Source organism: Patagioenas fasciata, chromosome 2, assembly GCF_037038585.1.
Source record: "Patagioenas fasciata isolate bPatFas1 chromosome 2, bPatFas1.hap1, whole genome shotgun sequence".
NCBI lineage: Eukaryota > Metazoa > Chordata > Aves > Columbiformes > Columbidae > Patagioenas > Patagioenas fasciata.
Genome location: NC_092521.1, coordinates 125,407,285 through 125,434,985, shown reverse-complemented (window position 1 = coordinate 125,434,985; position 27,701 = coordinate 125,407,285). Strand labels below are relative to the sequence as shown.

Here is a 27,701-nt window from a genome sequence, read left to right as displayed (position 1 = left end):
TCCTTTTCTGAGTTTTGTTAGTATGTCTGCACGATTTAATCCAAACAATGTGGTTTAAGACATTCAGACAGTCATTACAATTTGGCTGCCGTTGCCCATTTAACGCAAATGTTATATTTTATGAGATCGTGAATCAGAAGGTTAGGGGGGTAGGGGGTAGTTTGTGAGAATAAATGTTGTGTGGGAAGACGCTGTTTGCAGCTGCACCTCCCCTGAGAAGCATCGGAGCAGCTCCCTGCCAAGAACACCGCTGGCAAACTCCGACACGCCGAGGGGGTCTCTTATCGTTTTGAGTAACGCTACTACCCGCTTTGGGGGCTGGTTCTGTGCGGAGCTCCCCTCCGGGAACCCAAAACGTACAGCGAGGCGTCCCCCTCCCTGCTTGGAAATACTCACTTCGGCCTCTATTTTCGTGTAACCCGGCTGCAAATCAGGGACCGGCCGGGCGTCCCGCTGCTGCTGCCGGGCCAGAGCCGAGGGACGGCCAGTCTATGCTTGCCCGAGGGGGGGGTCCTGCGCCTGGCTTCGCACCGGGTCCTCCTCCTCCTCCTCCCCGCTTTTGTCCCTTCGCGGGTGCGGCGGCGCCTCCACCCCGGGGAACCCCTGAGGCTTCTCCTCGCCCGCCCCTCCGCGGCCCCCGCCAGCGCGGACGGGCGGGGAAGCGCCGCGCTCCGCCCGGCCCCCGCCAGCCCTGGGGGCTCCGCCTTTCGCCGTCCCGTCCCGTCTGTGTGTCCCGGGCCGGGCGGCGGCGAGGGGAGCGCGGGAGGGAGCCATGTCTCACGGGGCACGAGTGATCCGCACCGGGGTGAGCAGCGGGGGGCCCGCGGCCCCACCGGCCGCCACCGCTGCCTCCTCAGCAGGCTCCGACGCGGAGCTCATGGACGGCGCCTATTTCCGCTCCTGCGCCGGCATGCTGAAGGTGGCCCAGATGGTAAGGGGCGAGCGGGGCGGGGGCGCCCTTTGGGGACCGTTGGGACCCTCGGCCCGCGCGGGCGTCGCAGCCACCCCTGGCGGGTGTTTCTTGTGGCGGAGGATCTGGAGAGCGTCCTCGGGGGGTGCTGGGGGCGCCGCTCGTTGCCGTTCCGGCCGCTGATGTTACTCCTCAGCTCTCGCAGATCGCGGGAAGGAGGAGAAGCGGCGGCTCCTCTGGCAAGGTGAGGTGTTATGGCCCATCAGGAGCTGCCTTTGAGTTTGCCTAAGGTAGCGATGGGCACTTCTGTTCCGACATATGAGCCCAGGGTATCGCTACTTGCTCGAAGTACTTTGTGGTATCATCTTGAGGATCATAGCCAATGGAAATTATGAGTATTAACAACTTTTTGCCATTAATAATAATGGTAACATGGTGACATGAAGGCACATCATGCTCCAGCGGAACACCTGATTCCTATGCATAGAATCCATAGAATCATTTCTGTTGGAAGCGACCCTCAGGATCATCGAGTCCAACCATAACCTAACCTAACTCTAGACATAAGAACCTACATGTCTTTTAAACACCTCCAGGGATGGTGACTCCACCACTTCCCTGGGCAGCCTCTTCCAGTACCTGAGCATGGGTAAGTTTTTGGGAGAAAGCAGGGCCAAGTGCTAGTGCTTACAGTGGGCTGGTAAGGGCAGGCACTGTGGCTGAGACCACTAGTCCAGCTGGCTCCTTGCCCCGGAGATCTCCAGGCAGTGCCCTGGTGACCCAGGAAGGGATGTGGGAGATGTACGGCTGAAAAGCAGAAATTCAAAATAAATCAATAGTGGAGCGCTGCCAGGATTTGAGCTGATGCCTTCACTTAGTGTAAAAAATTTTGCTCCATTTAGATGTGGAGAGGATTAACAGATGGATACGTTCTTTCTTATTTCTATGGCACATAATTGTCCGTGGAGTGGTTTGTCAGCTTAATTCCAGTAATGGCAGTGAACAACAGATGTCTAGAAAACAGCATGGAAGACAACATGTAGTGATACCTCCTCACATACAGTCTCGTCCTGCAAAAACTAGTACCTTGACAAAAGTTTATGGTGGAGTTGTTGCCTTCGTTTTTGATAATCCCCAATGCCTTCTTTTTTCTGCCTGCATTTATTCATCTAGACATTTTTTTTTTAACCTCTGTAAGTTCTTAGCGTCCATGGAGTCATGAATTGACATTAGAAATTAGGAATAATTTTGTTCTAGGTTGCCGTTGAGTAATATCAGATCCTAAAGTTTCTATTTAAAAGGTACTCAATTTCTTCCAGTTCATTAATAGCCATCAGCTGCCTTTAGAAATGAGCCTTGTTCACAAGAGGTGTAATTGAATGTGACTGAGCATGGCTGCCTGCACCTGCTGAGCATTTGTACTGCACTTACAAGACCTCAGAGTTGTCTGTTGCTATGAATTCTGTTTGGTAGGAATACAAACAATTGTCTGCTGCCTTCTCTGGGACTGGGTTGTTCTCAAACCATCATATGGATCTGGAGTATCTTTTCAGGAGACAAATCACATTATTTTGAGAGTGTGTGTCTGCATTGCAGATGAAGCTGTGGTCCTGCAACCTGTGCTTTGCTGATTAGCTAAGAGGGTGTTTACCCTTTTGCTTTCAACACTGCAGAAAGAACAGTTCCTTTTATGGACTAGAAATACCTACTCCTCTCTGCTCTCCATCCTGCTATGCTGTCAATACAGCTACAATGTGTGGCTCATACAGCTAGCACAAGCATGCTTATTTGTGCTGAAATTTCAGGTTTTGGTGCACATGTAAAATGTGTGTGTGTACTTTACATACTTGACATATTTTTATGTAATTATGTAAATCTATGTAATTTTATGCAATGCTTCACACACTTTACATAAAGTAGTATTTTATCAGTGCTGTTCAATATAAAATTCATCAGAATTTAAGTTAGTGGCTTTCTGTGGTGACTTTAACAGAAGTTAAAATAGTGTAAATTAGTTCCCCTTAGCACTCTTTCATCTTCACCTTCTTACTTTTTTCTGCTTTCCAGCTTGCCTGTGAATAACACCAGTGGGAGTTACCTCAGGTGTCCAAGGAACATTGGGCAAATGAACTTGTTTTCATATGGTACCACAATACTGTCTTCTCAAATAATTCCCTAAGAAAACTAAATGTTTGTGCTGCAGTGTTTAGAAATAACCAGGATAGGTTAGTTCTAGATTAACTCCTGCATCCAGTAAAATATGGAGAGCTAAGTGTTTTTGCAGCTCTGCTCTATCTCCTCTCAGAGAGTATATCCACTGTATCTGTGGGCCCACTTGTAGTAGCATTCTGTTCTTTGAGTAAGAGGTGTTTGCAATATTCTTCTTTGAAATAAATTCTTCATGCTAGATCGAGAAACATTCCTGCATTAGTGTTAATGTGGCTGGTGGGACTGCTGTCTTACTAAGAAGGAGAACCATTATGCAGGCAGAAGGCAAAGGTAAGGTCTTTTGGGTTAGACATATATCACATTAAATTGCATAGTGGGCCTCTGAATGGTTGTGGTTATGAAGAGGAAATGTTACTGTGCCTGTTTTCTCTTTCTTCCTCAATCCCTTTGACCAAGAAGTAAATTAAATGAGAGAGAACAAGAAAGAAACATTTCGTCATTTACTGTAATGTTAAGGGATGTTTGCAGTGCTTGCAAGCTAAAAAAAAAATATGATTGTATGTATATGTGCATGAAATAATTCTAATAGATGACATAAATGTGCTATAGAAATTATATGAAGGAAATAGACAATAATGTTACAGCTGTTCTCCTCTAAAATTGGAACACAAGGACTAAAACTCAGCAGTCTTGGACAAGATGAAGAGATTGTGCAACAATCTGATTATTCCTGAATTGTTGCTAATGTCTTAATGTTACCAGTTCTTTCAAGTTCTGGATGCTGTGGTGTCTAGCGTAGAATGAAATTAAAAAGTAAAAAATGTCTTTCTTGCCTGTAAGCCTCCACAAAATCCTCTTTTTTTCACTGGAGAATTTCTTAAACCTTGCAGAATGATTATAGCTTTGAAAAGATGATGCTTTTTATGTGTTGAGTTCCTGGCTTTCTAATGCTTAGGGAATGGTCTGTAAATAAAATAAAATGGAGGAAAAAACATAGTTATGTGACTTATGTATTTTACATGGCAGTAAGACAGCTTGAAAGCTGTTTTTCATGTGTGAGTATTACTAATGTTAGTAGGGGCTCTGTTTTCAAAATCCAGTCTTGCAGTGATGCTCTGATTTTAACAGGAAGTTACGAAGTATTTTCAACATCTAAGCCACTTCAACTGGTTTAATACAGCTTTATTTGTTTTTTATATGCAGTTTTGCCAAGCTCTCTGCTTTGCTTTTGTAGGTCTCTGAGGCTTCTCAAACTGTTGTTGCACTGTTCCTTGTTTCTGGACTCTGAGAGGTGCAGAGGTGGCCCCATGTCCTGTTTTGTCTGTCTTTCAGCTCCTTCAGGTTGGGCCAAGCTGACTTTGACCACAGTTTAGACTAAGGGCAGTTGTTCCCACAATAACATCGTTGTTACTGAGTGGACAGTAGTTCTGGCACAGTAAACACAGCCTCAGAATACAGGGTGTTTTAAGCTAAAACCAGTGTTGACTCTTTCAGCTCAACTTGAACCAGGAAGGCGCAGTTTCACCAGACAGAAAAGAAGAAAATCAAAATTATCTTCTCAAGGCTGATAAAAAAGATTTACAAGCAATTACAAGTTTAAAAAGGATGAATTCAATAAAAGTTGACTTAACAGCATAATTTTAACTTATTAAAAATGCTAAGGCTTAAAGCTTTCCTGTTAAAGCTTTTCTGCTGAGTATCTCTAATTTCCAAAGTGTGTCCTGACAAAAGCACTTACATATTTGATAAGTGAATGGCCAACAAGACAATCTGTAGTTCTGAGTGACTTGAAGGTATGCTGAAACCTCTCTGAGTTATTTGTATAGTAACATGTAGTTGAATAATAATATTCAAGATAATAGTAATACATCTAACATTGAAAGCTAGAAAATGGTGATGGTTGTTGGAGCCAAGATCAACTTCTGAATATGTTGGATGATGTCAGACAAATTTACTGGGGAGCTAATTTCAGAAGGAGTTAAAATATGGAAAGAAAGCAAAGTCTGTTAGTGGAAGAAAACAATTCCTAATCAAAACCATTGATAGAGGAACAGGAAATTCACAAATGCAAATTATACTTGGGAAGATTTGATTGCTACTCAGTCTTCTAACTTGATCTTGAGCCTGAAACATCTTTCTGTCCATAGAGGCGACTGAAGTAAAACATCTAATTCTTTGCAGCAGCACATCGGTGTCATATGATTTTTGCCTGTATGGTAATAATTCTGCTCCGGCAGAAGCGAGGGAGTCTGGTGATGTGCAGAGATGCTGGAATTGTAAGCCAATCGCTGGGTCCTGTGTAGACTCCTCTTTTAACTTTCTGCTACCCTCACCCTGTCTATCGTTCTTCCAAATGAAAATACTGTCCAGAATTAACAAGCTTGGTGAAAGCTGCCAGATGCTAACCTACAAAGCTTAGATTCAAATAGTTCTGTGTTCTGCTTCACTTTTCATCCGGCTGGTGACAGAAAACATGAAAAATAGTGCTGTAGCAGCTATCAGTGATGTCATGACATATTACACAGAAAGTCTTGTTTTGAGGCATGTGGGAGGCATTTTATGGTTGCAAAGAAAATAATAATTAAGGAGAAGCACCCCAAGAATGTGCAGGTATCTTAAATCTGCAACTATGTGATTGAACTACTGGCTAAGCAATAAGGAATGGGGCATGGTTTTTAGCAGTAAAGTTTTTATTTTCAAGCAAGGTCGGAGCTATATGTTTGTAGCTGCTAATTATTTTTGTTGTTCTGCTAGAAGCTGCAGTAAAAGAACCTTGCTTGGCATGCTGGATGAAGAGAGAAAAAAATTGTCAGAGTCATAGGTGGCTCCCAAGTAAGCAGGAGCACTTGAGTGAGGAATGTCCAAGCCTAGTAATTAAAACCAATAAGTCTGGGAAGTCTTGGTATTTCCACTCTGAGATCATTGAAACAGGCTGGCCTGGCCAGTTTTATTTTTTCCATTCCTGTGCTCTGGATGGACATTTTACAATTTCTGCCCAGGTATTTGCATAAGGGCTGCGAGCAAACAGCGTGTTCCCTGGGTGTTAACCAAGGAATGCGTGGTGGTAGGCTCAGTGTCATCTGATGAGACCAAACTGTACAGGCAACACAGTTTAAGGATTTTTCCCCGTCTCACCTCCATGCAGGGGTTCTCAGCTGCGGTGGTGCAGCTGCTCACAAGGTTACGCAGTAAACCAAACCAGGGAACTGACAAAGCTTTACTCCAGCTCTACCTTGGTTTTCTTTTTTCTGTAAGAGTTTTTAGAGAACACTGCAGCTATAGAGATCACTGTCAGCAAGAACAAGTGTCTGGCATATAAGGGCAGGAACTACATAAGCCTGAAGTTGTTCCATGTGCTTCAAACCACAAACAAGAAATTAGTCCTTTTTCTTTTTCTCTTGAGCAGGGGTAAGTTTTGTACCATCTGTAATAATTTCTAGCTCTTTCAACAAAAGAAATCTTAGTTATTTTTCTGATGATGAAACTAGTCTAGAAGGCTAAAAATAAACTCCAGTACATTTTGTAAAAAGACAGTTACAGTCATTGTCAAACACTAGGGAATCTCTGTTCTGAATGTGTCAGTGCATGTTTTATCTGTGTCCCAGGAGAGGCTTCCTGAAAACACAAAGTTGGAGCTACATTTCATTGCTCATTTGATCCATCCATTAGGATTTGTTGCAATACATTGATTAGCAACCTTAGTGCATGTAGTGCTCTTTAAAAGAGGTCATTGAACAAGGGTTAGCAAATACATTTTCTGGAAAAAAAAAAAAAAAAAAAGAAATGAAGCCTCGAAATTTACCACATCACCTGAGATGTGTTTAGTATGCTTGAAAGAGCAGAGTGAAGTATTGGCAGTGGTTTCCTGTGACATTTGTTTTACAGGAAGTTAGATTTGCAAATGCCATTTAAAAATCTTAATCAGGTTTACATGGTGTCCATGGATAAGATGTGGTGAAAAGTATGGATTCTGACTGCTCTGTGACTTCCCTTTAAGACGTGCAAGTGCGGTGTATTCCCTCTCTTCACTCTCTTTGGAGATGGTATCCCTTGGAACATCCTCCTTTCCTGCCACAGAGAAACAGAAACCAGGGGATCAGTTCTTTGCAAGTGCGGTCTCCACCAGCTTGGTGGAGCCTATAAATGGTGAAGAACATCTTGCCAAGCACCCTTTACTGGGTTCCAGGGCTGTAGATGCTGGAACAACTTGTTGCGTCTCATCGTAATCCAGTAATGCTGTGGCCGTACCGCATTGAGGGCAGTGCATCTGACCGTGGGGCTCTGCATCACCAGGGTATTGTCCCCAAAGCCAGACAGTGTTTGCTTACTATGAGTAAGTGTTTCCCCCGCTCCCCTCCCTGGGGAGTCCTTGTGGGCTATTCACTCAGTACTGTGGCTGAGTTGGCTCTGTTGTGCTATTGTCACCTCGTGCACTGTGGCCTTGTCCTCCTATTTTGTGGTGAGATGTGAAGTACACAGCATCCAGAAATTGCTACTTGCTGTACACAGAGATCAAACTCTACAATTGTTGTGATTTCCATTCACCCACCTGTGAGCTTCCTGTTTTTTGCGTAACTCAGATTCTTAAGGGATCGTCAGGGCTGAAACAACTCCCTGCGCTGCAGTGCTGGTAATTCAATGAGTGTAATGGCAAGTACAAATGTGTATGACCGGTCGAAGTCAGGCAACTGCAGCTTTCCAAGCCAAAGCAGATTTGGCTGCTGTTCTTGCAACAGTATCGTCAGCTGCAACGCTTATGGCTTCCTCTGCTGCTCACAGCTTCCCTTAAGGAAAATGGAAACACAAGGATGACAAGATTGAGAAGCTGCTTCAAGGGGGAATTTTCTTAGAATGTTTCTGGTGGTTTGTTTGTTTGTTTTTTCAATGCTGTTGGTGAATCCAAGGATCAAGTACTGACTGGGAGAGAAGTATGCTGTTAACCTGAGATGACCAGCAGCAGCTGCGAAACTACAGCGAGTCGTAGTCCTACAAGTCGGTAATCACACTTTGGGGGAGGCTACTTTGAGAGCTCTCTCATCTGTTTGGGAAAAACTCAGTCCTCAATTGCTGCTTGTCACCTGCTGGCTAATTGAGCCTTTTGTAGATTGCTTGAGTGAAGCTTCCTAGTAGGCACAGGAGTGCTGTCCCAGCGTGTTTGAGAGGCCTGTCAGTCTCCAGGCAGTCACTGGAAGCTGTCGGCTGTGACAGTGCCACTGTGCAATCTCACCTCTTCTTATTTATTTTTCCCCCCTCATTCATCGCCCTTCACTTCTCTGGCACCTCGCCAAGCATCAAGTGTTTGCACTTAGAAAAGGTCATTCTTTTGTGCGCTGAGGGCCAGTCTGATCCAGCAGCCAAGTCGTGATGATGCTGGTTGGTCTGGAAATTGTCACGATGTTAGCATTTTTGGGAACTCTCACCTGTTTTTTTTCTGATAAAAATGATGATCTGCCAGCACAGCTAACAACGTGGACTCGGTTTATGTAGACAAGTCCTCCTCTTGTTCAAGGAGACCTTGCTCAAGGCTCTGTTGCCATGGCTAACAAAGCCTTTGCTGGAGACAACAGATATGAACTTTTAAACTGCTGTCTGTGCGACTGCCAGATGTCAGCGTGGTGTTCTCTGGGGCAGGGAGATATAGCAGGTGTTAACTGAAGATTTGAATCAGTCAAGCAATAAATGCCTCAGACAATGAGAACAGGTTGTGTTGTCAGTAGCATCTGTAAGGGCGAGAGATGAGCAGGTTGCTTGCTGAGGGTTAGCAGGCATGGGCGCTGAGACTTCACTGAGCAGTTCACAAGATATTCCTTATCTCAGTAATTGCTTTCAGGAAGATGAGATTGCATGTGCTTTTGATTTTTTGTGCAGCTAGTTTGATACGTTACTCGAATGATTGTTGCATTGAGGTACTAGTTTTTTGTTATAGGTTCCTATTTGAATTTTAAGTAGCTGTACGTATTGGGTATCCCGGTCGAGGGGGAAACCCTGCAGTTTGCTGCGCAGTTTGTGGGTGTTTGTTAATAATAAACCCTGTACCCTGGGCTTCCAGAAGCCAGCCAGTCTGAGCCAAGCTTGGCTGATCAGCCAATGGGGGCTCCTTCTCTGTAGGTGGTATTGCCATGCATGGTTGGTAGATCCACTTTTGGACAGCCATGAACTTTACCTACAAGAGCTCTGTAGTTCACAAGTAAGGATTAAGCTCTTTCTATTTTCTATATTACTGACAATATGGGACTTTATTGACTATTTAAAGGACAAACAATACAAACAAGCCAAACAATATATCTGAAAATGGTTCAGAGCAGTGGTTTCAGAGGTGCCTTGCTCCTACAAGGAGCTCTCCTTCCCAGCCAACTAGAAGAGGTGTGGCAGGTGAGGTCGTCAGTCTCCTGCTCCCAAGGAGGGTTCCCTCTCCAGAGCTGATGAACTTGGCTGCTTTTACAGCAACAGCCTCAGAGGACGAAGTTCTCCAGCAATGTTTACATAGTTTAGGTGTCTTTGTACCTCCATGAGCATGTACATTCCTGTACATCATTGTTGGATTACTTTCTGCCATTAAGAGCTACTTTTCTGCCATTCCCTAAGACAGCTCAAACATCTTACTTTTTAGGTTCTACCAAACATGCTTTTGTTGGCCTACAGTTCTCTTCTCCCAATCCTTTTCTTGCCTCAGAAGCACCTTGTGTGTTCGAGGCAGTCTTTCTCCATTTACACAAACCTACCCACCCTGTGGACTGTCTTGTCCTGTCATTCTGTCTGACTCTTGGGTTTACTAGACCAAGAGAGCAGTTAATGTGGCACTCCAGGAGGATCTAAATGTTGGAACTAGTTGCCTTGCAGAGGAGAGAAGTAACAATGACAGCTTGCTGTGTGATTTCTGAATCTGCAAAGATTTGTTTATATTGATCCATATATTTCTGGTTGCTATCCTCCACTTTCTACTAGAGGACTCTGGAGATTCCAGTCTCTTAGAATGTTTTTTACTTCCTATGATTTTCTGAGTTGTGACAGAGGGATTCTCCCTACTGTGCAAGATAGATGGTCTTCTACAGTGGAGTGAATTACAGCAGGAGCCACCTGCATGCATACCTTTTGCAGCAATGGGGTGCTGTTTTTCTAAATGGGCAATTGGCTTCGTGTTGTGGGACACAGATTTCCAACGAGCACCGCAACCAGTACCTCACCTGGGAGGAGGGCAGAGTGCACAGGCTGAGCCAGTGATTGTGTCTGTGTATCTGTAGAGAAAACCAATTGTAGAAGATGTGTCCCTACACTTACCTGAAATAGCAAGTTCATCCATGATTTGGAGATTATGACTTGATTTGAGATGGGAGAAACCACCGGAGTGGGTGGCCGGCTAGCCATTACATGGGGCTGTTGCATACATACAGAAATAATTCCTTATTAATAGATGGACAAACTACATACTCACAAAGCTTAGGGGCCTCCTGACTTTTTTCCAGAATAGTACCTTTAGTCATTGCAAGTGTCTAGAAAGGCATAAGCGCTTCTTTGAGACTTAGAGGGAAAGCAGCCATATTTCCCAGAGTTAAAACCCTGCTGGGGCATTTTCTATATTTAAAATCCTGTTCCTGTCCTTTGCAGACATGCTAGAAATCAGCTGTGCCATTAATACAGTTTTGCAATGAGTTTTATGTGTTTTGGGAATTGTTTGTGACTTGAGGATGGCATTTGTGCAGTGTTACTCAATTATCACTTACATGACTGCAGTATTGAGTGTCATGTGTGCATCTTCTGTGTAGATTGGATAAACTTACTGATAATGCTTTTGCAGTTGAAATGTTTTGATTTTAAGTTGCTTTATAAAACAAATCTGTTAATATTGGATTGGAGAGAAAATAAATAAAATTATGAGATTGTCGTTGGTAACAAACTTGTATTGTGTGTTTTGTGGTTTTTTTGTTTTGTTTTAAAGCAATTCACTACCTGGTGAGAATATAGCATATTCTTTGCCATATAACTGTAAAGTCCTCAGCTTTCAGTTGATAACATACAGGATTGTATGGTGTCTTTCTGTGTGATGCAGTGGCGGTGCAGGCAGCTGTGGGGATTGAGGCAGGGAGCTGGCTAAACTGGTGGTGGTGGGATTGAAGTATTACATACACTGAGATCAGTTGTAGGCAGGACGTAATTGTACCTTGTTGTTACAAAGAATTGCCTTTTTAATGATCATGGCTAACATCCTGTTACAAGGGCTCTTTAATAATGTAATTCATGTGCTGGTTGTGTGATTACCCCTCATCCTTTTCTACCACTGAGGCCTGTGCCTGAGCAGATAGATAACTTCTTATTACTAGAAAAAGAATACCACTTGCTTGTACTTAGGATTGTCTTGTTATCTGGGTCGTAGAGGGTCTGAATAAGATTATTTCACCTTTTCTCACCCTCCCACCATTTTTATCTTCAATAAATTGCCTGCAGACGGTGGTGCACAAGAGAAGTCACTTATCAGAGGCCAGGCAGCCTCCTTATTTTAGTAAAGCAGCCAGACAAGAAGGAAATCTGCTCGGACGCAGGGGCTGAGAGATTATTGTGCAACCAACGACTGACAGCTTCACACAACCATGCACTTGAAGGCAGCTGATTTCATCTGTCATTAGCAAAGTTTTAAATGGACTGGTTTTTTAATCTTCTTTTTCTAGTGGAGGTTTGGCTGTTGCAGCTCACATTTCCAGCGCTGCCCTGGGAGAAGGAAATCTCTATTACAGCAGCAGTCAATGTTGTTGCTTAAATTAGCTGAACCAGTCTTGCATGAATTACAATTGTAACCTTTGTCTGTGCTTTGCTCATCTTTCTGTTTTGGGAAGCTGTTAAAAAAATGGTTTTATTCTATCCAGAAATATGTACTTAATAATAGATGGGTATTCCTTCACTGTGGTGAGGTGTAACATTCGGAAATGTACAGCTACAGTCACTGACATTTCTTCAGGGCATAGCTGTCCTGACTGGCTCGCTTAGGGATGGAAAATTCCACTTATTATCTTGGCTGGTGTCATAAGCTGGAAACTTGGACTTTTTTTTTCATTCAAATACAAAAAGCATTTAGCTCTTACTATATTGGTTTTTTTTAAAAAAGACTGCGCTAAAATTGGATATGAGTCAGTGCTGTCCCTTGCTCCAAATCTGTAGAGAGACAGTTTCTGTACTTACTATTGCTTGCACTGAACTTGGGTAAGTTTTAAGAGGGTATCAACCAGTTTTTTCATGAATAGTTCTGAGTCCTCCTCTTTTCAGATTCAGATTCACCACCCACTGTGGGGTGGTTAGTAGGTCAAGGGAGGTTCTCCTTTCCCTCTACTCTGCCCTGGTGAGACCACATCTGGAATGTTGTGTCCAGTTCCAGGCCCCTCAGTTCAAGAAGGACAGGGAACTGCTGGAGAGAGTCCAGCGCAGGGCAACAAAGATGATGAAGGGAGTGGAGCATCTCCCTTATGAGGAAAGGCTGAGGGAGCTGGGTCTCTTTAGCTTGGAGAAGAGGAGGCTGAGGGGTGACCTCATTAATGTTTACAGATATATAAAGGGTGAGTGTCACAAGGATGGAGCCAGGTTCTTCTCGGTGACAACCAATGATAGGAGAAGGGATGATGGGTTCAAACTGGAACACGAGAGGTTCCAGTTAAATTTGAGAAGAAACTTCTTCTCAGTAAGGGTAGCAGAACACTGGAACAGGCTGCCCAGGGAGGTTGTGGAGTCTCCTACTCTGGAGACATTCAAAACCTGCCTCGACACCTTCCTGTGTAACCTCATCCAGGTGTTCCTGCTCCCGCAGGGGTATTGGACTGGATGATCTTTTGAGATCCCTTCCAATCCCTAACATTCTGTGATTCTGTGACATTAAATCAGTACAGAGGTTCCCCAGTGCTCCAGTAAGTGCAGTGGAGAAGCTCTTCCAATGTAGTTTTACAGCATTCGGGGGGAAAAAATATAAAGGCAATTAAAAACCCAAACACACCAAAACTGTTTCTGTCTTCTAGAGACTTAAGTTGTCAGAGAAGGATGTAAAGGATAAGGACTTTCAGGTATTGCCAACTACCAACTGGAGACTGGGAAACCAGAGGTGCTCCCCACAGTCTTTGTACAGGTCAAATATTGTGCTGAATCCTGTCCCCTGACCTTTTTCCCCTGAATAGTGCTAATATTTAGTTAGCTAATTGCAATGCATGTCCTGATGCAGGGGGGCGGTGGAAGATAGCTAGGGAACATTAAAAGAGGAAATTATGGTGTGTTCACATGTAGAGAGGGAAATTTAGATGGGGAAGAAGGAGAGATATAAGGGAGAAGAAATATGTAGTGTAATGTAGAGAAAGAGGAAAGGGGAATAAAGAGCAGAAAAAAGGAAGGGAAACACTGTAGACAAAATTCCATAGTACAGCTTCTTACAGGAGAGTGTAGCAGAGGGGAGCACAGTCGAGAAAGAAAACAAAATATTCTGAGGAAAGCAAGAATGTGGTTGTACATTGCAAGGCACAGTAATTCAATGAAATGATAATGCAGTGCTGGGTGGATTATACATGACAAGGTGTGTGTCGCAGTATTACGGTAAATCTTTGAGATAAGAGTTATAGTGTTTCTCTAGAACTAGGCACCTCGAGGCAATTTTGCTTCTTATCAACATTAACTTTCCTTCCTGCAGTTTAGCTGGCATTTCATGTCTTATTTCTATACCAAAAAAGAAAATTATTATTCATAGTGAAAAGTTACACAGTAAGACAGCAGTTTCAGCCTGTCAGTTCAGTATATGATCTTGGGATTTGCAAGAACCCTGTTCATTTCCTTTCTGCAGTGAAGATTTTTAATAACATTCTTTGTACTGCTGCAGCAGCTGAAAGTCCCAGGCAAGGCATAGGCCACCTGCAGTGGGTTAACCCCTGTCAGCAGCCAAACACCCACCCAGCTTCTCAATCAGTCCTCTCTCCTACAGGACAAGGAGAAAACAGAAGGGAGGTGAGAAGGCCCGTGGATCAAGATAATGACAGTTTTATAAGGAAAACAAAAGCTGCACACGCAAACAAAGCAAAAAGAGGAATGATTTCGTGACTCCTCATCAGCAGAGGGGAGTAGCAAGGTTTAGCCAATTCCTGGAAAGCAGGACCTCAGCATGTGTAATGGTTACTTGGGAAGACAAATGCCATAGCCTCAGACATTTCCACTTATGTCTCCTTTTCTTGAGTTTTTGTCGCTGAACACAACCTCATACAGTCTGGAATATAATATCCTTTTGGTCAGTTGGTGCCAGCTGTCCTGGCTGTGTCACTTCCCAACATCTGGCCACTTGCAAGCCTACTTGCTTTGGGGGGTGACAGGAGGGAGAAGAGAGAAAGAAGGCCTTGCTGCTATGCAAGCACTATTCACCAGCAGCCAAAAGACTGATGTGTTATCAACACTGTTTTCACCACAAATGCAAAGCACAGCACCATACGAGCTGCTGTGAAGGCAGTTAAGTCCATCCCAGCTGCATCCAGCACATCACCACTGTGTGGGGTGTTGTACAGGCACAGTGGGAAAGGGTGACCCTTACTCTGCAGTCATTAATAGAATTGTGAAAGAACAACTGGATAAGGGCGTGTGATAATTGTGGTACAGGACAGTCAGGAATGGTCAAGACGATGGATAGTGAAGTTGCCTTAGCGTTAAAGATTACACTTCCAGTGTATTTGCAATGTCTTGTGCATGGTGTTTTCTTTGCAACACAAGATAATAAAGTCTATTGTAAGTAAATAAGCGACATTCAGGAAATAAATACCATTTCCCATTTTACAGTGAGCTAGGACTCTCATTTTTGTTTATCTGTTGTGGTATAATGGCCACAAATCAACTAAAAAGCAACCCTCAAAAGACCAGCATTTTTCCTAATGTTTTACATGTTCTATGGCTTCCTCCTTGGATATTATCCCTACATATATTTTCACCCATGCTGGTCTGTTACATCTGTGATCTGTTGATTGTTGATTTGGGCTTCTTTTGGGGTGGGTGGGAGTGCTGGTTTTTTTTAGTGGCCATCTATTCTCAATTCACACTATTATTTTACTTGTCTAAAGTGTTTTGAAGGTGAAAAACTTTAGCACAATGCATGTGAAGTCTTTATTAGTCCTCATTTGGTAAATGGGGGAGCTGAAGCAGCAAAATATATGATTTACTGAAGTTCAGATAGTCTGATGGTTTCAAAACTGGGGTCAGAAGTCAAGAGCCAGTGACATTTAATTCCTTCCTTGTGTCAGTGTCTGTGAAAATGTGTTCTCTAATGCTCAAAACATTAGGCTTTCTTTTTAAGTAGGTTCTTGTCAGTATTGGAGAACAAGCTGGATTTATGTTTGTGCAGGTAACTGAGTCTCAGAAAAATTTGGTTCCCTCCAATGTTACGCAAGAATTAAGTATGGGTAATAAAGCCAGAGCTTTATTGATTATATCCATTAAAACAGGATAGTAGAAAAAGATCATACAAAGAATTTGCACAGGTTGATTCTTGAGTTATAAAATTATTTTGTGGTCACACAAACTACAGTCTTCTACCACATGATCAGAAAATGGTTAATGGTGCCATCTGACCTATGGGTACATGGAGAGCAAAACAAGTTCTTGCTTATGTTATGGTTCCTTCACTACCCTCAGGGCACTAGTGAGGAAAATTAATCTGTAATCTCCTGACTGGCGGGCACGCATTCTGCCTGCCTCTTCTTTGGAACGTGTGATTCTCTTCTAAGCTGCTTTGGACTTGCTGGCTTGGTCTAGGATCTTCCACCTTTGCTGGTATGCTTCAGCACAGTTGTGTTAGTGGAGTCCAGCCTGTTAGTCCTGAGATGCAGGCAGCTCTTGGGCAGTTTCACGGTGGCCCATGTGACTAATGACCGGACTGGAAACCAGAGGAGGATCTAGGTGGAATTCAAACTATCTGAAATCAGGAGTACAATGACATCTGGGCCTAATGCCATGGGCCTTTTCTCCAGTGTGTGTTTGCCTTAGGAGTAGTTGGAAGTTGGATCTTCCTTCTGTCTTCTCTCTTCATAATACAAAAGCATGATTCTTTTCCTTAAGAAAGTGTTGAATTTTCCTGCAGTGGAAGATTGACTTCCTTCAAGACTCTAGATGATAATTCTTTTAGAGGCACAATAAGAAATGAGTAGGAAAACAGCTGATTTTTAAAAGGAACAGCACTTCCAGGAAACATTTCAAGTAGTATTTTATAGCACAGGGAAAGAGAATTCATCACTCTTGTCCACTCCTTCCCTATCCTCTCTAGCCTAAGAAGTACAGAAGGAAAGTGTGTCATTCTGAACAGACTGATGTCATCTCTGTGGGCAGGAAGGACAATCCAGAGAACTACAGGTTAGTCAACCTCACCTCAGTCCCTCGGAAAGTGATAAAATCCTCCTGGAAAGCATTTCTGAACACATGAAGGACAAGGGGATCAGTATGGACTTACAGAGGGGAAGTCATGTTTGACTAGCCTTACTGCCTTCTGTAATGAGGTGACTAGCTTGATGGACAAGAGGAGAGTGATGGATGTTGTTTACCTTGATCTTAGTAAAGTTGTGGTCTTCCGTAACATCCTCATAGATAAGCTGACAGGGCATGGACTAGGTAAGTGGGACGTGGGGGTGTATTTAGAACTGTCAGAATGGCCAGGCCCAGAGAGTTGTGGTACAAGGTCCTTGGAGGACAGTCACTAGTGGCCTGCCCCAGGGGTCAATACTGAAACCAGTACTATTCAACATCTTTATTAATGGCCTGGATGATGGGGCACCCTCAGCAAGTTTGTAGATGATAAAAAGCTGGGAGGAGTGGTTGATGAGCCCAAGGGTTGTGCTGCCCTGGAGAGGGACCTTGACAGGCTGGACAGAGAGGAATCTCATCAGGTTCAACACAGGGAAATGCAGAGTCCTGCATCCAGAAATATGTGGGAAAAAGCCCCTGCACTGGTGCAGGTTGGGGGCCAACTGAGTGGAAAGCGGTTCTGCAGAGGAGACCTTGGAGTCCTGGTGGAGGGACAGCAAGCTGACCATGAGCTAGCAATGCACTCTTGTGTCAAAGGCGGCCAAGTGGACTGCTCTAGGAAGTGTTGCCAGCGCGCCGAGATCCTTCCCCTCTGCTTGGCACAGGTGAGGCCACATCTGTGGTGTTGTGTGCAGGTCTGGGTTCCCCAGTACAAGAGGGACATGGACTTACTGGAGTGAGTCCAGCACAGGTCCACAAAGATGATGAAGGTTCTGAAGCATCCTTCACCTGAGGAAAGGCTGAGGGAGCTGGGACTGTTCAGCCTGGAGAAGATTCAGGAGAGCCCACCAATGTATATAACTACCTGATGGGAGTGAACAACAGGAAGACAGAGTCTTTGCAATAGTGCCCAGTGACAGGACAAGAAGCAATGGGCATATGAGAGTCAATCTGAACATCAGAAAATGCTTTTTTAACTGTGAGGATGGTCAAATGTTGGTTGTGAAGTCTTCATGTTTGGAGGTACTCGAAATCTAGGTGGATGCAGTCCTGGGCAACCAGATCTAGATGTACCTGCTTGAGTAGGGGGGTTGAGCAAGGTGACCTCTAGAGGCCCCTTCCAACCTCAACCATTCTCTGATTCAGTGATCCTTGCTGTGAGCACAAGACATACAGAGTATCACACCTTACATTTCCTGCATGTCTGGAACACACCTTGTGCTGCTGCAGCCCCTCTCTTACCCCTCCACCATGGGCATGGCTTGGTGGCCTGGGCCATGCCTGGCACATTGAGTGAGTGGTGTCACAGCATGGGGGACAACGGGTCTTGAGCCTTGCCATTATCACTTAAAGGCAGCAGCAGCATAACACCTGGCCCCTCTTTCTTGTGAAGGTCAGATCTTCTCAGCCTATGTCCTATCTCCCATTAACACCCTTGAGTGATCTGTGCTTGTTCACCCTATTTTAGGGGACATGGGTTGGCTTTTGAAGGAGGACCATATCAGGCAAGAGCAAGTTATGTTTCATTTTTGGTAGAGTGGTGCTCACTTCCAATCAGAATGCTTAGTCTTGGGAGCTTTTGTCAGTGCTATGCAAGAGCCAACATTTTCCAGAGACACATTTCAGAGGATGTGGTTGCCTCATCTCCAGCTAAAATAGAGAAGAGAATGCAGACCCTTCCCATCTTTCTTTTATGATGTCTGTTCTGTCTAATAACGTGTTGAATGCCTCCTGGCAATCGCTGACTGCCTTTAGCTTACACTGCTCACTGTGAGATAGTTCCTGATGTATACCAGTGATACCAGTGTTCCTAAACACACTTCATGACTCGCTTCAAGTATCTGGTCCAATGGAAAGTCTAGAAGTAGATTAATTCAAGCCAATAAACTTCTGTGAAATGGAGTAAATACAGAACTTTATTTAAATCCTAAAATCCCTTCTTGGAGTTGATTGATGCGTATGTTATTTGTTTTGCTTTTCAGAAACCAGAAAGCACTTAAATAGTAGTGCCCTGCAATGTGTACCTCATCCTTTTTGTAATCCAGGTCTGAAGCTGGATGTATTTTCTAGAGCAAATTGGAATCTTCTAATGAGACTGACCACTGACTTGTACTTCTGGTCTGACTGGCTTGCTGACTGTGGGTTGCATGTCTGCTACTCTCACAATCTGTGAAATACTATATTGCAAGGGAAATGGCAGTGCCCTATTTTTTTTGTGCCTCTAGTTTTTATTTTTGAGATGTATTAACCTGCTCTCCTGAGCACAGATGCATAAAGAACACTCATAACATTTATTCATTTTAGTGCCTTGCCATTCATTTCTCTCTCTGTGCCACAAACTGACTTTTGAGATGTATGTTGAAATGTATCTCAGACAGTTACGTATAAATAATTTTATTGCTAAATTTCAAGTTCTCTAGAAACAGGAATTCCAGGGGGAAAAAAATGCAGTCATCCCCCGGTATATCATGATAAACCAATATCTGGTGAAGGAACTCTGGTATTTGTCACTTTCAAAGGACAAATAATATTATGTTGCTCTATTTCCTACATTTATTAGCATTTTCAACAGATGAGTTTTAAACTCTGACTGTACTTGCTACCCGTGCAAGCGATATAGTGTGGGAAACATAGTATAGCTTTATATAAAAGTCGTTGATGTGGTCCCCTTTGCACCTGTCCTGTGAAATAGCATTATGTGCCTCCCATCAGAGAGCCCTCTTTAGAAACTGCATGTACATCTCTTCCTGTGAAATTTATGCTAAGAAAGGAAATCTTTGAAATAAATATTTCTGTGCAGGATTTCTTCCCACCTGTGTGCTGAGGCACATCTAAAATCAAAGAAGGGAAGAATCTTTACTTATTGTTTTTGGAATTGTTTAAATTGTGAAGTACACTTGAAATGGAAGGCATGTTTGTTCAAATCTGCAGTTCTGTCCTGTTTGTAGGAGCCGAGCAGATTCTTCACTGGCTGCTTGGTATCTTGTATCTTCTTATTTCTGAGGAATATAACATCTCAGATGAATTTCCTGCTCTTGTCCTTGGATGGTTCGTATTGTTCTTTATGCTCCTCTCAGTTTTTTTACCTTCTAACTGAAAAAAAAACCCAACAAACTTTTATGCTTCTATGAAACTGAAAGAACTGGGTCTGGTTTAAACCAAGGTTTTGCTACCAGTGTTTCTTATTATTTGGGCAGTGGTTGTACTTCAAGGATCCAGTCCTTTGTACACAGTAAAAAAAGCTGATAAATTTAATGGTTCAAGCATGAAATGAGCCAAGAGGCAGATTTAATATTTCTGTGAATTAGCACTTCATTCTCCAATTGTACAGCATAACTGAGACTGAGAATTGATTATTGTGAAGGCAGTTGAATAAGGGAGACCTTTTTAGCCTTTGGTGGCTGGAGAAGTGTTGTACTCATTCCATCTTTATCCCAGAGCAAGATTCAATGCTTGTTGTGCCTTCTTGTTGAGTCTTCCTATAGAATGAAATTTCATTAAATTTAGTTTTCATTTTGTCACGAAGATAAGTTGCTGTGTCTTGCATCTCTTTGAGCATTACCCTAGATTATGGGGTAGATGACCTACTGATCTTCTTCTGATTAAGTTATTCAACGCCTAAGTCAGACAACTCTTTGCTTAACTGATGTTAAGATTCAAGGAATGGAGATGGTGATGGATGATCTGCGGCAGCCTGAGCCAGCGTGGTTACTGGCTGCTGCCATCCTGCCTGCTCAGTCCTTCCCATCCTTTCCCTTGCAGTACCAGCTTCTCCCTCACACTCTCTTCTCACCTGACCCTGCCTTGTGTGATGACAGAGGCATAGTAAAGCTGTTTGCTTTTTTTAGTAGTTCACTTTCTGCTGAGGTGGCTCAACACAGACAGATGCAGGAGCCAGTACATGATAGGGAGTGAAATCAGGGTGAGAAGGAGAAGATGATGAAGGCCATGGCCCCTCAGGAAACCACAGTTTAACTTAGACCTGTTTTTTGTAGACATAGATTGGACAAAACTTCATTAAAATTATCTCAGAATTGAAGAACTGGGCCAAAAGTCTTAAAATGCTGAATTGTGGAAAGCATTGCTTTGTTGTCTTCTGAGAAATGTAGCATCTCAGAAAGGTCTGTCATGCACAAGATGCAAGACTTTGTGCATTTAGGATTCCCCAGTGGCTAGGCTGTGAGACCCAGAAAACGGGCATGGTGCAGACAGAAGACATGCAGGATTCTGCAATGGTGTTACACTCCCGAACCAGAGGGCAGGAATGTATTTGGGGAGACAGGGACTGAGCAATATCATGCATTTTCGAAAGCACATGTAGCCTCTGTTCTTGAAAAGCATTGAGCATGATCTAGCCCTGCACCTGAAAGTCCTGTCTACCCTACCCTGTATCAGTTTCAAAGATGGGAGAAGATGTAGGCTTACTGTAGCATGGAAGCCTGTCACTGGCTTGGACTGAGCATCACTTACAATGCTAATATCAAGGTAATATCACATTATTTTTACCACGGTAAAAGTAATGGCACTGGACCAGATCTAACAATAGTTTAGCCACTTGTGTGGGAAAGGATCCCAGAGCATTAACTTTTCTCTTCGGAGAAAACCACCTTTTTGAGGTGGTTCACTGTCACAACATTGATGTGACTGTTTGGATGGAATTTGGTCAAGGTGCAAGTTCTTGTGAACTTGTTGTAACATTTGTATATATGTATGGAGCTTTTGGTTGCCCTTGAGGATGTGTACGTTTAGCCTGTCTGCTTGGAACTGAGCAGGTGAAAGTCGCTTAAAACTACAGCAGGAAGAATCTAAACTATGCTGTTTGGGTGTTGGGTGTTTTTTTTCCCTTTTAATTTTAAGGAAACTACTCTGATAATGGATGCAGTTGGTTAGGAGTTTGGAAGGTGAGTGTGTGGGAGAGGATGGTGGAATCTTGAAGTGCTGGCTTCCTCAGATTGTTTCTTAATGTCTTGGAAAAACACTTAAAATGTGAATCATTACTGCTGCCAGCTGACTTTGGATGAACTAAAACTCACAGTGGCTGAAGACATGCACTGACAAAGCCTGTAATAAGAAAATATTTGAGTATATCCTCAGTAGATTTATTTTTATCACTCAGGGTAGCCAGGCTGATAGAAGCAGCAAGGCTAGTACAATAAACAAGCAGCTTTAGATTTAACAAATGAAATAGCCTTTTGTCTTTTGCAAGCCTAAAACTGAGAGAAGTTGTACAATAACTCTTTGTAGTTTTATGTGACAATGTTAACATATTAAAACTTTATAACTGTTGTATTAGTGGCAGGATGAATTAATCAGTTCCTCCAAATGTTTATATTATTTGCTGTGATACTACCTTATCGTCTGCAAATACTCCTGCTCTATAGGTGGTAGAAAAGAAAGGGTAAAACTTAGCATGTGAGAAATCTCACTAAATGAAAGTAAAAACACATGTGTTCCTGGGTACCTTCATTTTCACATCCTTCAGTGATTTCCTTCTGAAAGTCCATGGGGCTTAGGTGCTTCATTTGTTGGTGCAACTCCAGGCATTCAATACCTCTTCTTTATTTGAGACCTGTTGTATTGCGCATAGGAACTTCTTCAGGTTGGATTCTTCAGGCTGAAACTGCTACTTTTCATTCTAGTGGTTGGCCCTTTCCTCGCTCTTAATGGTGGTTTTAGCTCATTTAACAGCAAATTTTAAAACATTATTACTATGCTCATTACTTTGTCCTCCACTTTGTTGGGACCATCCAATTTTCATTAGATATTTGTCTTTTGTGTCTAAATGCCATTTTGTTGTGTTTAAAATAATCTCCATGGTCCTCTGAGCATCATTGTGAAAAATCTTCAATGTGCCTTTTCTCTTTCAGATCTCACTGCTGATTGGATTCATCAGTGTAAATAGTTCTCCATGGACAGATAACAGTGCATACAGCTACTTTCAGATTGTCACCATGTGCGACTTCGTTATGATTTTGTTCTTCTATATTATCCACATTTTCAGGATCTACAAGAAGCTTACTTGCGTTAGCTGGCCACTTGCCGTAAGTCTGGGTTCCTTGCCTCTGTTGTGTGTTGATGTCTCAATTAGTCCATTTTCTTGTCCTGTCACACAATCATAGGCTGTCTTTCACATACTTAGTTTTTGCCTTGTGTCGAAATATTTTTTGTTGCTTTTGTTATTAATATTGAGTTCAGCAAATGCTGTAATTGTAAGTTTTTTAGCTGATTTGGATCTGATCCTGCCCTATTTTACACAGATATAAATCCAGATTTACTCCAGGGAAGGCAGTAGTACTATTCTGAGACAATTTAAATTGATACTGATTACCCAGCCTTCAGCAGATGCGCCCTAGCTCAGGTCATTTATAGCAGCTAAGGGATTGCAAGACTACCAAATCATAGCATTATAATTCATGTACAACATCCTGTCCCAAAATAAAGTCTAGAAGTGCTATTTAAGTCAAATGTGTCTCTTTTTGGTATGGTTTTAGGTAACTTAAACAATAGCAAGAAATAGGAGCCTCTGCCTGATTGCCATGGCCTGGCCATTCCTGGGATACCCTGCAGGATGTTCCTGCCTCATTCCCACATTTCCATCCATCTCTCATGTCCTAGCAGAGAATTGACAAGCAGCACAGAAAATATGAGACCTGAGCTTCCTCAGTAGCTTTGGGTCAGGTCAACTAACAGAAGAGTCCTGTGTCCTAGTTTGGAATGACGGATTTAAATAACCTCTTAGAATATGGCTCTTTTACGCATAGTTACATGTTAGTGCCACAGAGGAAGGACCAAAGGGTTGGTGAAAGCCAACTGGAGAGATATAGAGGGATTTTGAAATCCAAGAAGTGGCTGAATGGCATTTAATGGAAGCTGTGTAAGTGGTTTACAGATGTAAGAGTTTGTCCATCCATCCACTTCTAACCAGAGGGAAAAATTAAGTTTTCTTTTTAGCCGAAGAGTACGGTTAGACTTGCGCCCCTTTTTATTTTTTCAACTGTGTACCACGACTATCTGTCTCTAGAAAGTGCTTCTTTGTCTAGAGATAATACAGATGCAGGCATTGAAATAAGGGATTGAAATAAGCTAATAAATGACAGTTTTGCAAAGCAGCATTTAATGTGTGCATTGCTGTAACACAACTATGCCATTTTGACCTCTGCATAGGCTGCTTTTGGTTTTTTTGTGTGTTTAATCATTCCTAAATGTTCCAGAGTCACTAGTGAGTTTAAGGCACTGTAGTTTGTAGCTTTTCAGCTTCAGATAGCTTTATGGGATGTGATGCCTGAACATTGCTGCTCTTTTACAACCAGCCTCCTTTCCAGTCACATATTCAAGTATCCATAGAACAGAACAGGAAGGCCTCCAAAAGACTTTGGGAAACCACAGCTAGTGTTTGGCTGAATTTCCTGGCAGGATCCCTACATTGCAATCAAGGGGTGTGATTTGCAGTCAGTAAAGTCACAGTGGTTCAAGAGGTTGTTCAGCACTGATACCTTTTAAACTATTTCTCCAGAGGAGCCCTCTCCTGACCCAGCCAAGGCTTGGTTCACCACCTAATTTAGCCTTTGATGATTCTTTTGCACCTTTGCCCATCCCTCAGGTCCCTCCGAAGTAGTGGCCTGTGTACACTGCTTTATTTGGTGTCTCAAAGGAGGCAATGTCACGCCTAATTTGCCTGCTGCATCGTGGACTAGCCAGGGAAGCCTCCTTACAGAAATAATTTATTCTAGCAAAAGCAAGGCTTGAGGTCTTAATTACCTGGTACAAGGTTATGAATGAGGAAGGCAAGTTGCAGTCTTGGAGCCTACTTTATGACAAAGGTCCTCCTGAGCAGAGGGAAACTGATATGGTATGATAGACTAATTCTCTTCTGGGATTTCCTTGAACCATTTCCTTTTGGAATCATATTCTCCCTCCTTTGGTTTGAGACAGAATCTCTGCTCTCCCTCATACCTGGCATTTGCTTGGCTCCTGCTGGTAGTGCAATGCAGATAAAGTAAGCAGGTACCCTCCTGCCCACCCCACCATGCAGAAGAAACAACCCATGTTCAGTTTGCAAACACCCATGTTGCTTGCCATAAGCTTTGTGAGGATTCAAAATCCAAATTCACAGATAACCCCTGCTTATAAAAAGGTAAAATTGGCTCCTGGGCTGATACTTGTCGCACTAGAGAAGAGCTTAAATGTGGTGCCTCAGTGTTCTCTAAGAAAAACCCCTGGCATCACGTTTTACTGCAGGACAGCTGCAGCCACCCTTACAGACTTAGGAGCCTGGGTGTTCATAGTAGTAATAGTGCTAGTTCATAGCCTGAGTGTCTGCGTAGCTGTGCTTTTCGTGGCTTCCCTCCTGTTTCTGGTCTTGATTGACATAAGTTGTTAGTAAATCTGGCAGTGTTTTCTCTTTAAGTGAGGTGCATACTTGATGCAATAAAGATACATGTTTCACCCTCAGTAACATACCATGTTGAATTGAAAGGATTACATCCATACCCAGTAAGAAGATCTTATTCCAATGATGTTAGTAGACCTGAATATCGGCCCTCTCTCTTTCTTCAAACAGAAAGTCTGGTGTGGCACAAAATCCACTCACTAGGTGTTTTTTTTTCTCTTTCTTTTTTTTAGCTTTTTAAAGTTTCGTGTTTGTGTCCTTCAGGTTTGAGTAATCTCTGCCAACTTGTTTTCATTTTGAGACATATTGAAAAGCTTTCCTGATAAGTTTCCCATCTGACACAGGCTGTGCTTGTCTTTACAGGAGTTTCTTCATTATTTAATCGGTACAATTCTGCTTCTTATTGCATCAATTGTAGCAGCATCCAAGAGTTACAATTTGACTGGACTTGTGGCTGGAGCGGTAAGACTGTGTTTACTAGTCCTGACACTTTTAAAATTGCAATATACATTAAACAGGGCATTGGAAATCTATGACTTGTAATTTTATTTTCTTACAGACTCACTTGTTGTGTCTTGATTGTGTGAACTATCTTCTAGCTTATGTCAGTGAATGTTCTGTAACACAATGTCAACAAAAACATTTTGTTGTGAGAGTCCAGATTCACCACTGAAGTGGGTATTTGTCCTGTCAGAGAGTTGAAACCAAACGCTCCTGCTTCAACTAAAAGGAACCAATGTGTTTAAGGCAACAATTCAGTTTTGACAAATGACTGTTGTAGCAGGTAGAAGTTACCTAAAGGATTTCACCTCAGCTTTTGACACCTCCTGCTCCTGAACAGAGCCCTGTTCCAGATAACTTCTCCTGAGCTAAAACCTACTGGGGTCCTGGGCTGATTTACTGGAAGATACTCACTGCCTCTGTTGGCTGGAGGGCTTTATAGAGAGAGGCAGGATTCTGAGCGTGGGCAACAGTATTTTCACAGCAGTAGGACATGAAATACAATACTTCCGGAATAAATAATTACTTTCAGAAACTTAGTCCTAATTGTGCGAACGAACAAGAAGATTTACTTGGCTTGTTTGTTTGGCAGATGGCAGGGAAAGACTTGTTTGAATGGGGCAGTAAAAGAGCAGTAATGAGAGGTGTTAGGAAAAGTCTTTGTTGCAGAATCCTAGTGGGAAGTCCAGAAGCTGAGACGCTCTGCTGCTGTCCAGCTTTTTCTCTTCCCTTGTACCTGACTCTTAGTTTATCTTTCAGTCATTGTTTTGACAATACACGAGCTGCTGTTATACTATGAAAATTTTTATTTGTTTAGTATATTGGCAGAATGAAGTAAAAAATCACTTTTGGGGGGGTCTGTTAACGTTGTAAAATATGTATCTGGGTATACAAGAGTGTCCAACGTTAATGGAATCTGTGTCATCTAATGTTCTGTAAGTATTTGTGGTTTGTTTGTTTTCTCGTTCAGACGTTTGGGTTCCTAGCTACAATCCTTTGTGTTGTAAGCATGTGGTCGTCCTACAAGGTTTCATGCATCACACAGTCATCAAGTAAGTATCATGCTTAGTAAATGCCAGAATGCTTTCCAAAATGAATATTTATATTTTCTGCCACAGGGCTGTATCTACCTGGAAGGATTTATTAATGTCCTGTACCTTGTTACGCAAAATTACTCACAAAGCAACAATTCCGTATTTTCTGCCAACATAGATGTATCACAGCTACTGACAGCTGTTAACAACTAGCTACAAGAGCAAAACAACTTGCTTCTAGCAAGTAGTGAATGTACCAATGCTTTCTCTTCTCCCTCCCCTGCCGCCTACCAAAAGGTGGTTTCCTGTGTGTTCCTTAATCAAGTAGATGAATTTATTTGTGGCAGCAGAACTGACACTGTCTTCCTTTTCAAAGATGCATCTGTATGACTTCTTCACCTCTGCAAGATGTCTACCTTACAAAATAAGATACCAAAGAGGAGCGTCCACTACTGAGGAGAGAGCATGGGTATTTTGTTGCCAGCCTGGACAGCCGGTAGCTTTTGAAGATCTACTTGAATGCCTATGCAAAAACAATGTTGTGAACCAAAGTTTTTTTGCTCCCCCCCCGACTTCCCCTCCCCTCAAAGAAGTTTATAATGGAGAACCTGCTTTTTATGAGCTTTACAGAGAAAGACAACTTCTGTCTTGCGGGCTGGGCTGCGGTCATTTCCAGCTTTTTGCAACAAGTGCATTTAAAACTCATTTGGAGAGTCATTTGGTTCTGCTTTCAGAGGGATGGAGAAACTGCTTCTGATTTCCTCCATCTGTTTACAGAAAGGAAATCCCACAATTTCCTACCTGATTCTTAACTTCCAATGATGATTTGTTTAACGAAGGAACTGTTATAAACTGATTTGTGCCTGGATAAGCTGACCCAAGTCTTTGTTACCTCTTTCTATCAGAACTGTGGACTTTTTCTAAAATCGGCTCAGACAGCATCAAAGATCATGAACTGCAACTTGAATACATCAGTGCAAACACTCCCCTGAGCCCCAACAGTACATGATTAAATTGTTGGTTTGGTTTTTTTCTCCACTGATTTTTACAGGTTACTAACAATCAAAGATTATTCTTAAAAACTTCCCTCTGACAAATACAGGAAAGTACATACCCAAGAACATGGTTTTTTAAGTTTTATGGGATCACTTTTTTTCCTTTTGGCAAATACTCATTTATAAAATGCATATTTGCAAGACCTCTTCTGTAGAAAAATTTCCATTAAATTATTCTCTTTGGATTCTAA

At 42.7% G+C, this 27,701-nt stretch overlaps 1 protein-coding gene across 1 annotated transcript; it reads left to right on the top strand.

The window, feature by feature from the left end:
- Positions 1-679: 679 nt before the first annotated feature.
- CMTM7 (CKLF like MARVEL transmembrane domain containing 7) lies at positions 680-27,701 on the top strand. Its single transcript, XM_065831248.2, has 5 exons — positions 680-931; positions 22,399-22,572; positions 25,284-25,382; positions 26,392-26,473; positions 26,832-27,701. Exons 1-5 carry the CDS (start codon positions 773-775, stop codon positions 26,843-26,845), a joined length of 528 nt encoding a protein of 175 aa, XP_065687320.1. The 5' UTR covers positions 680-772; the 3' UTR covers positions 26,846-27,701.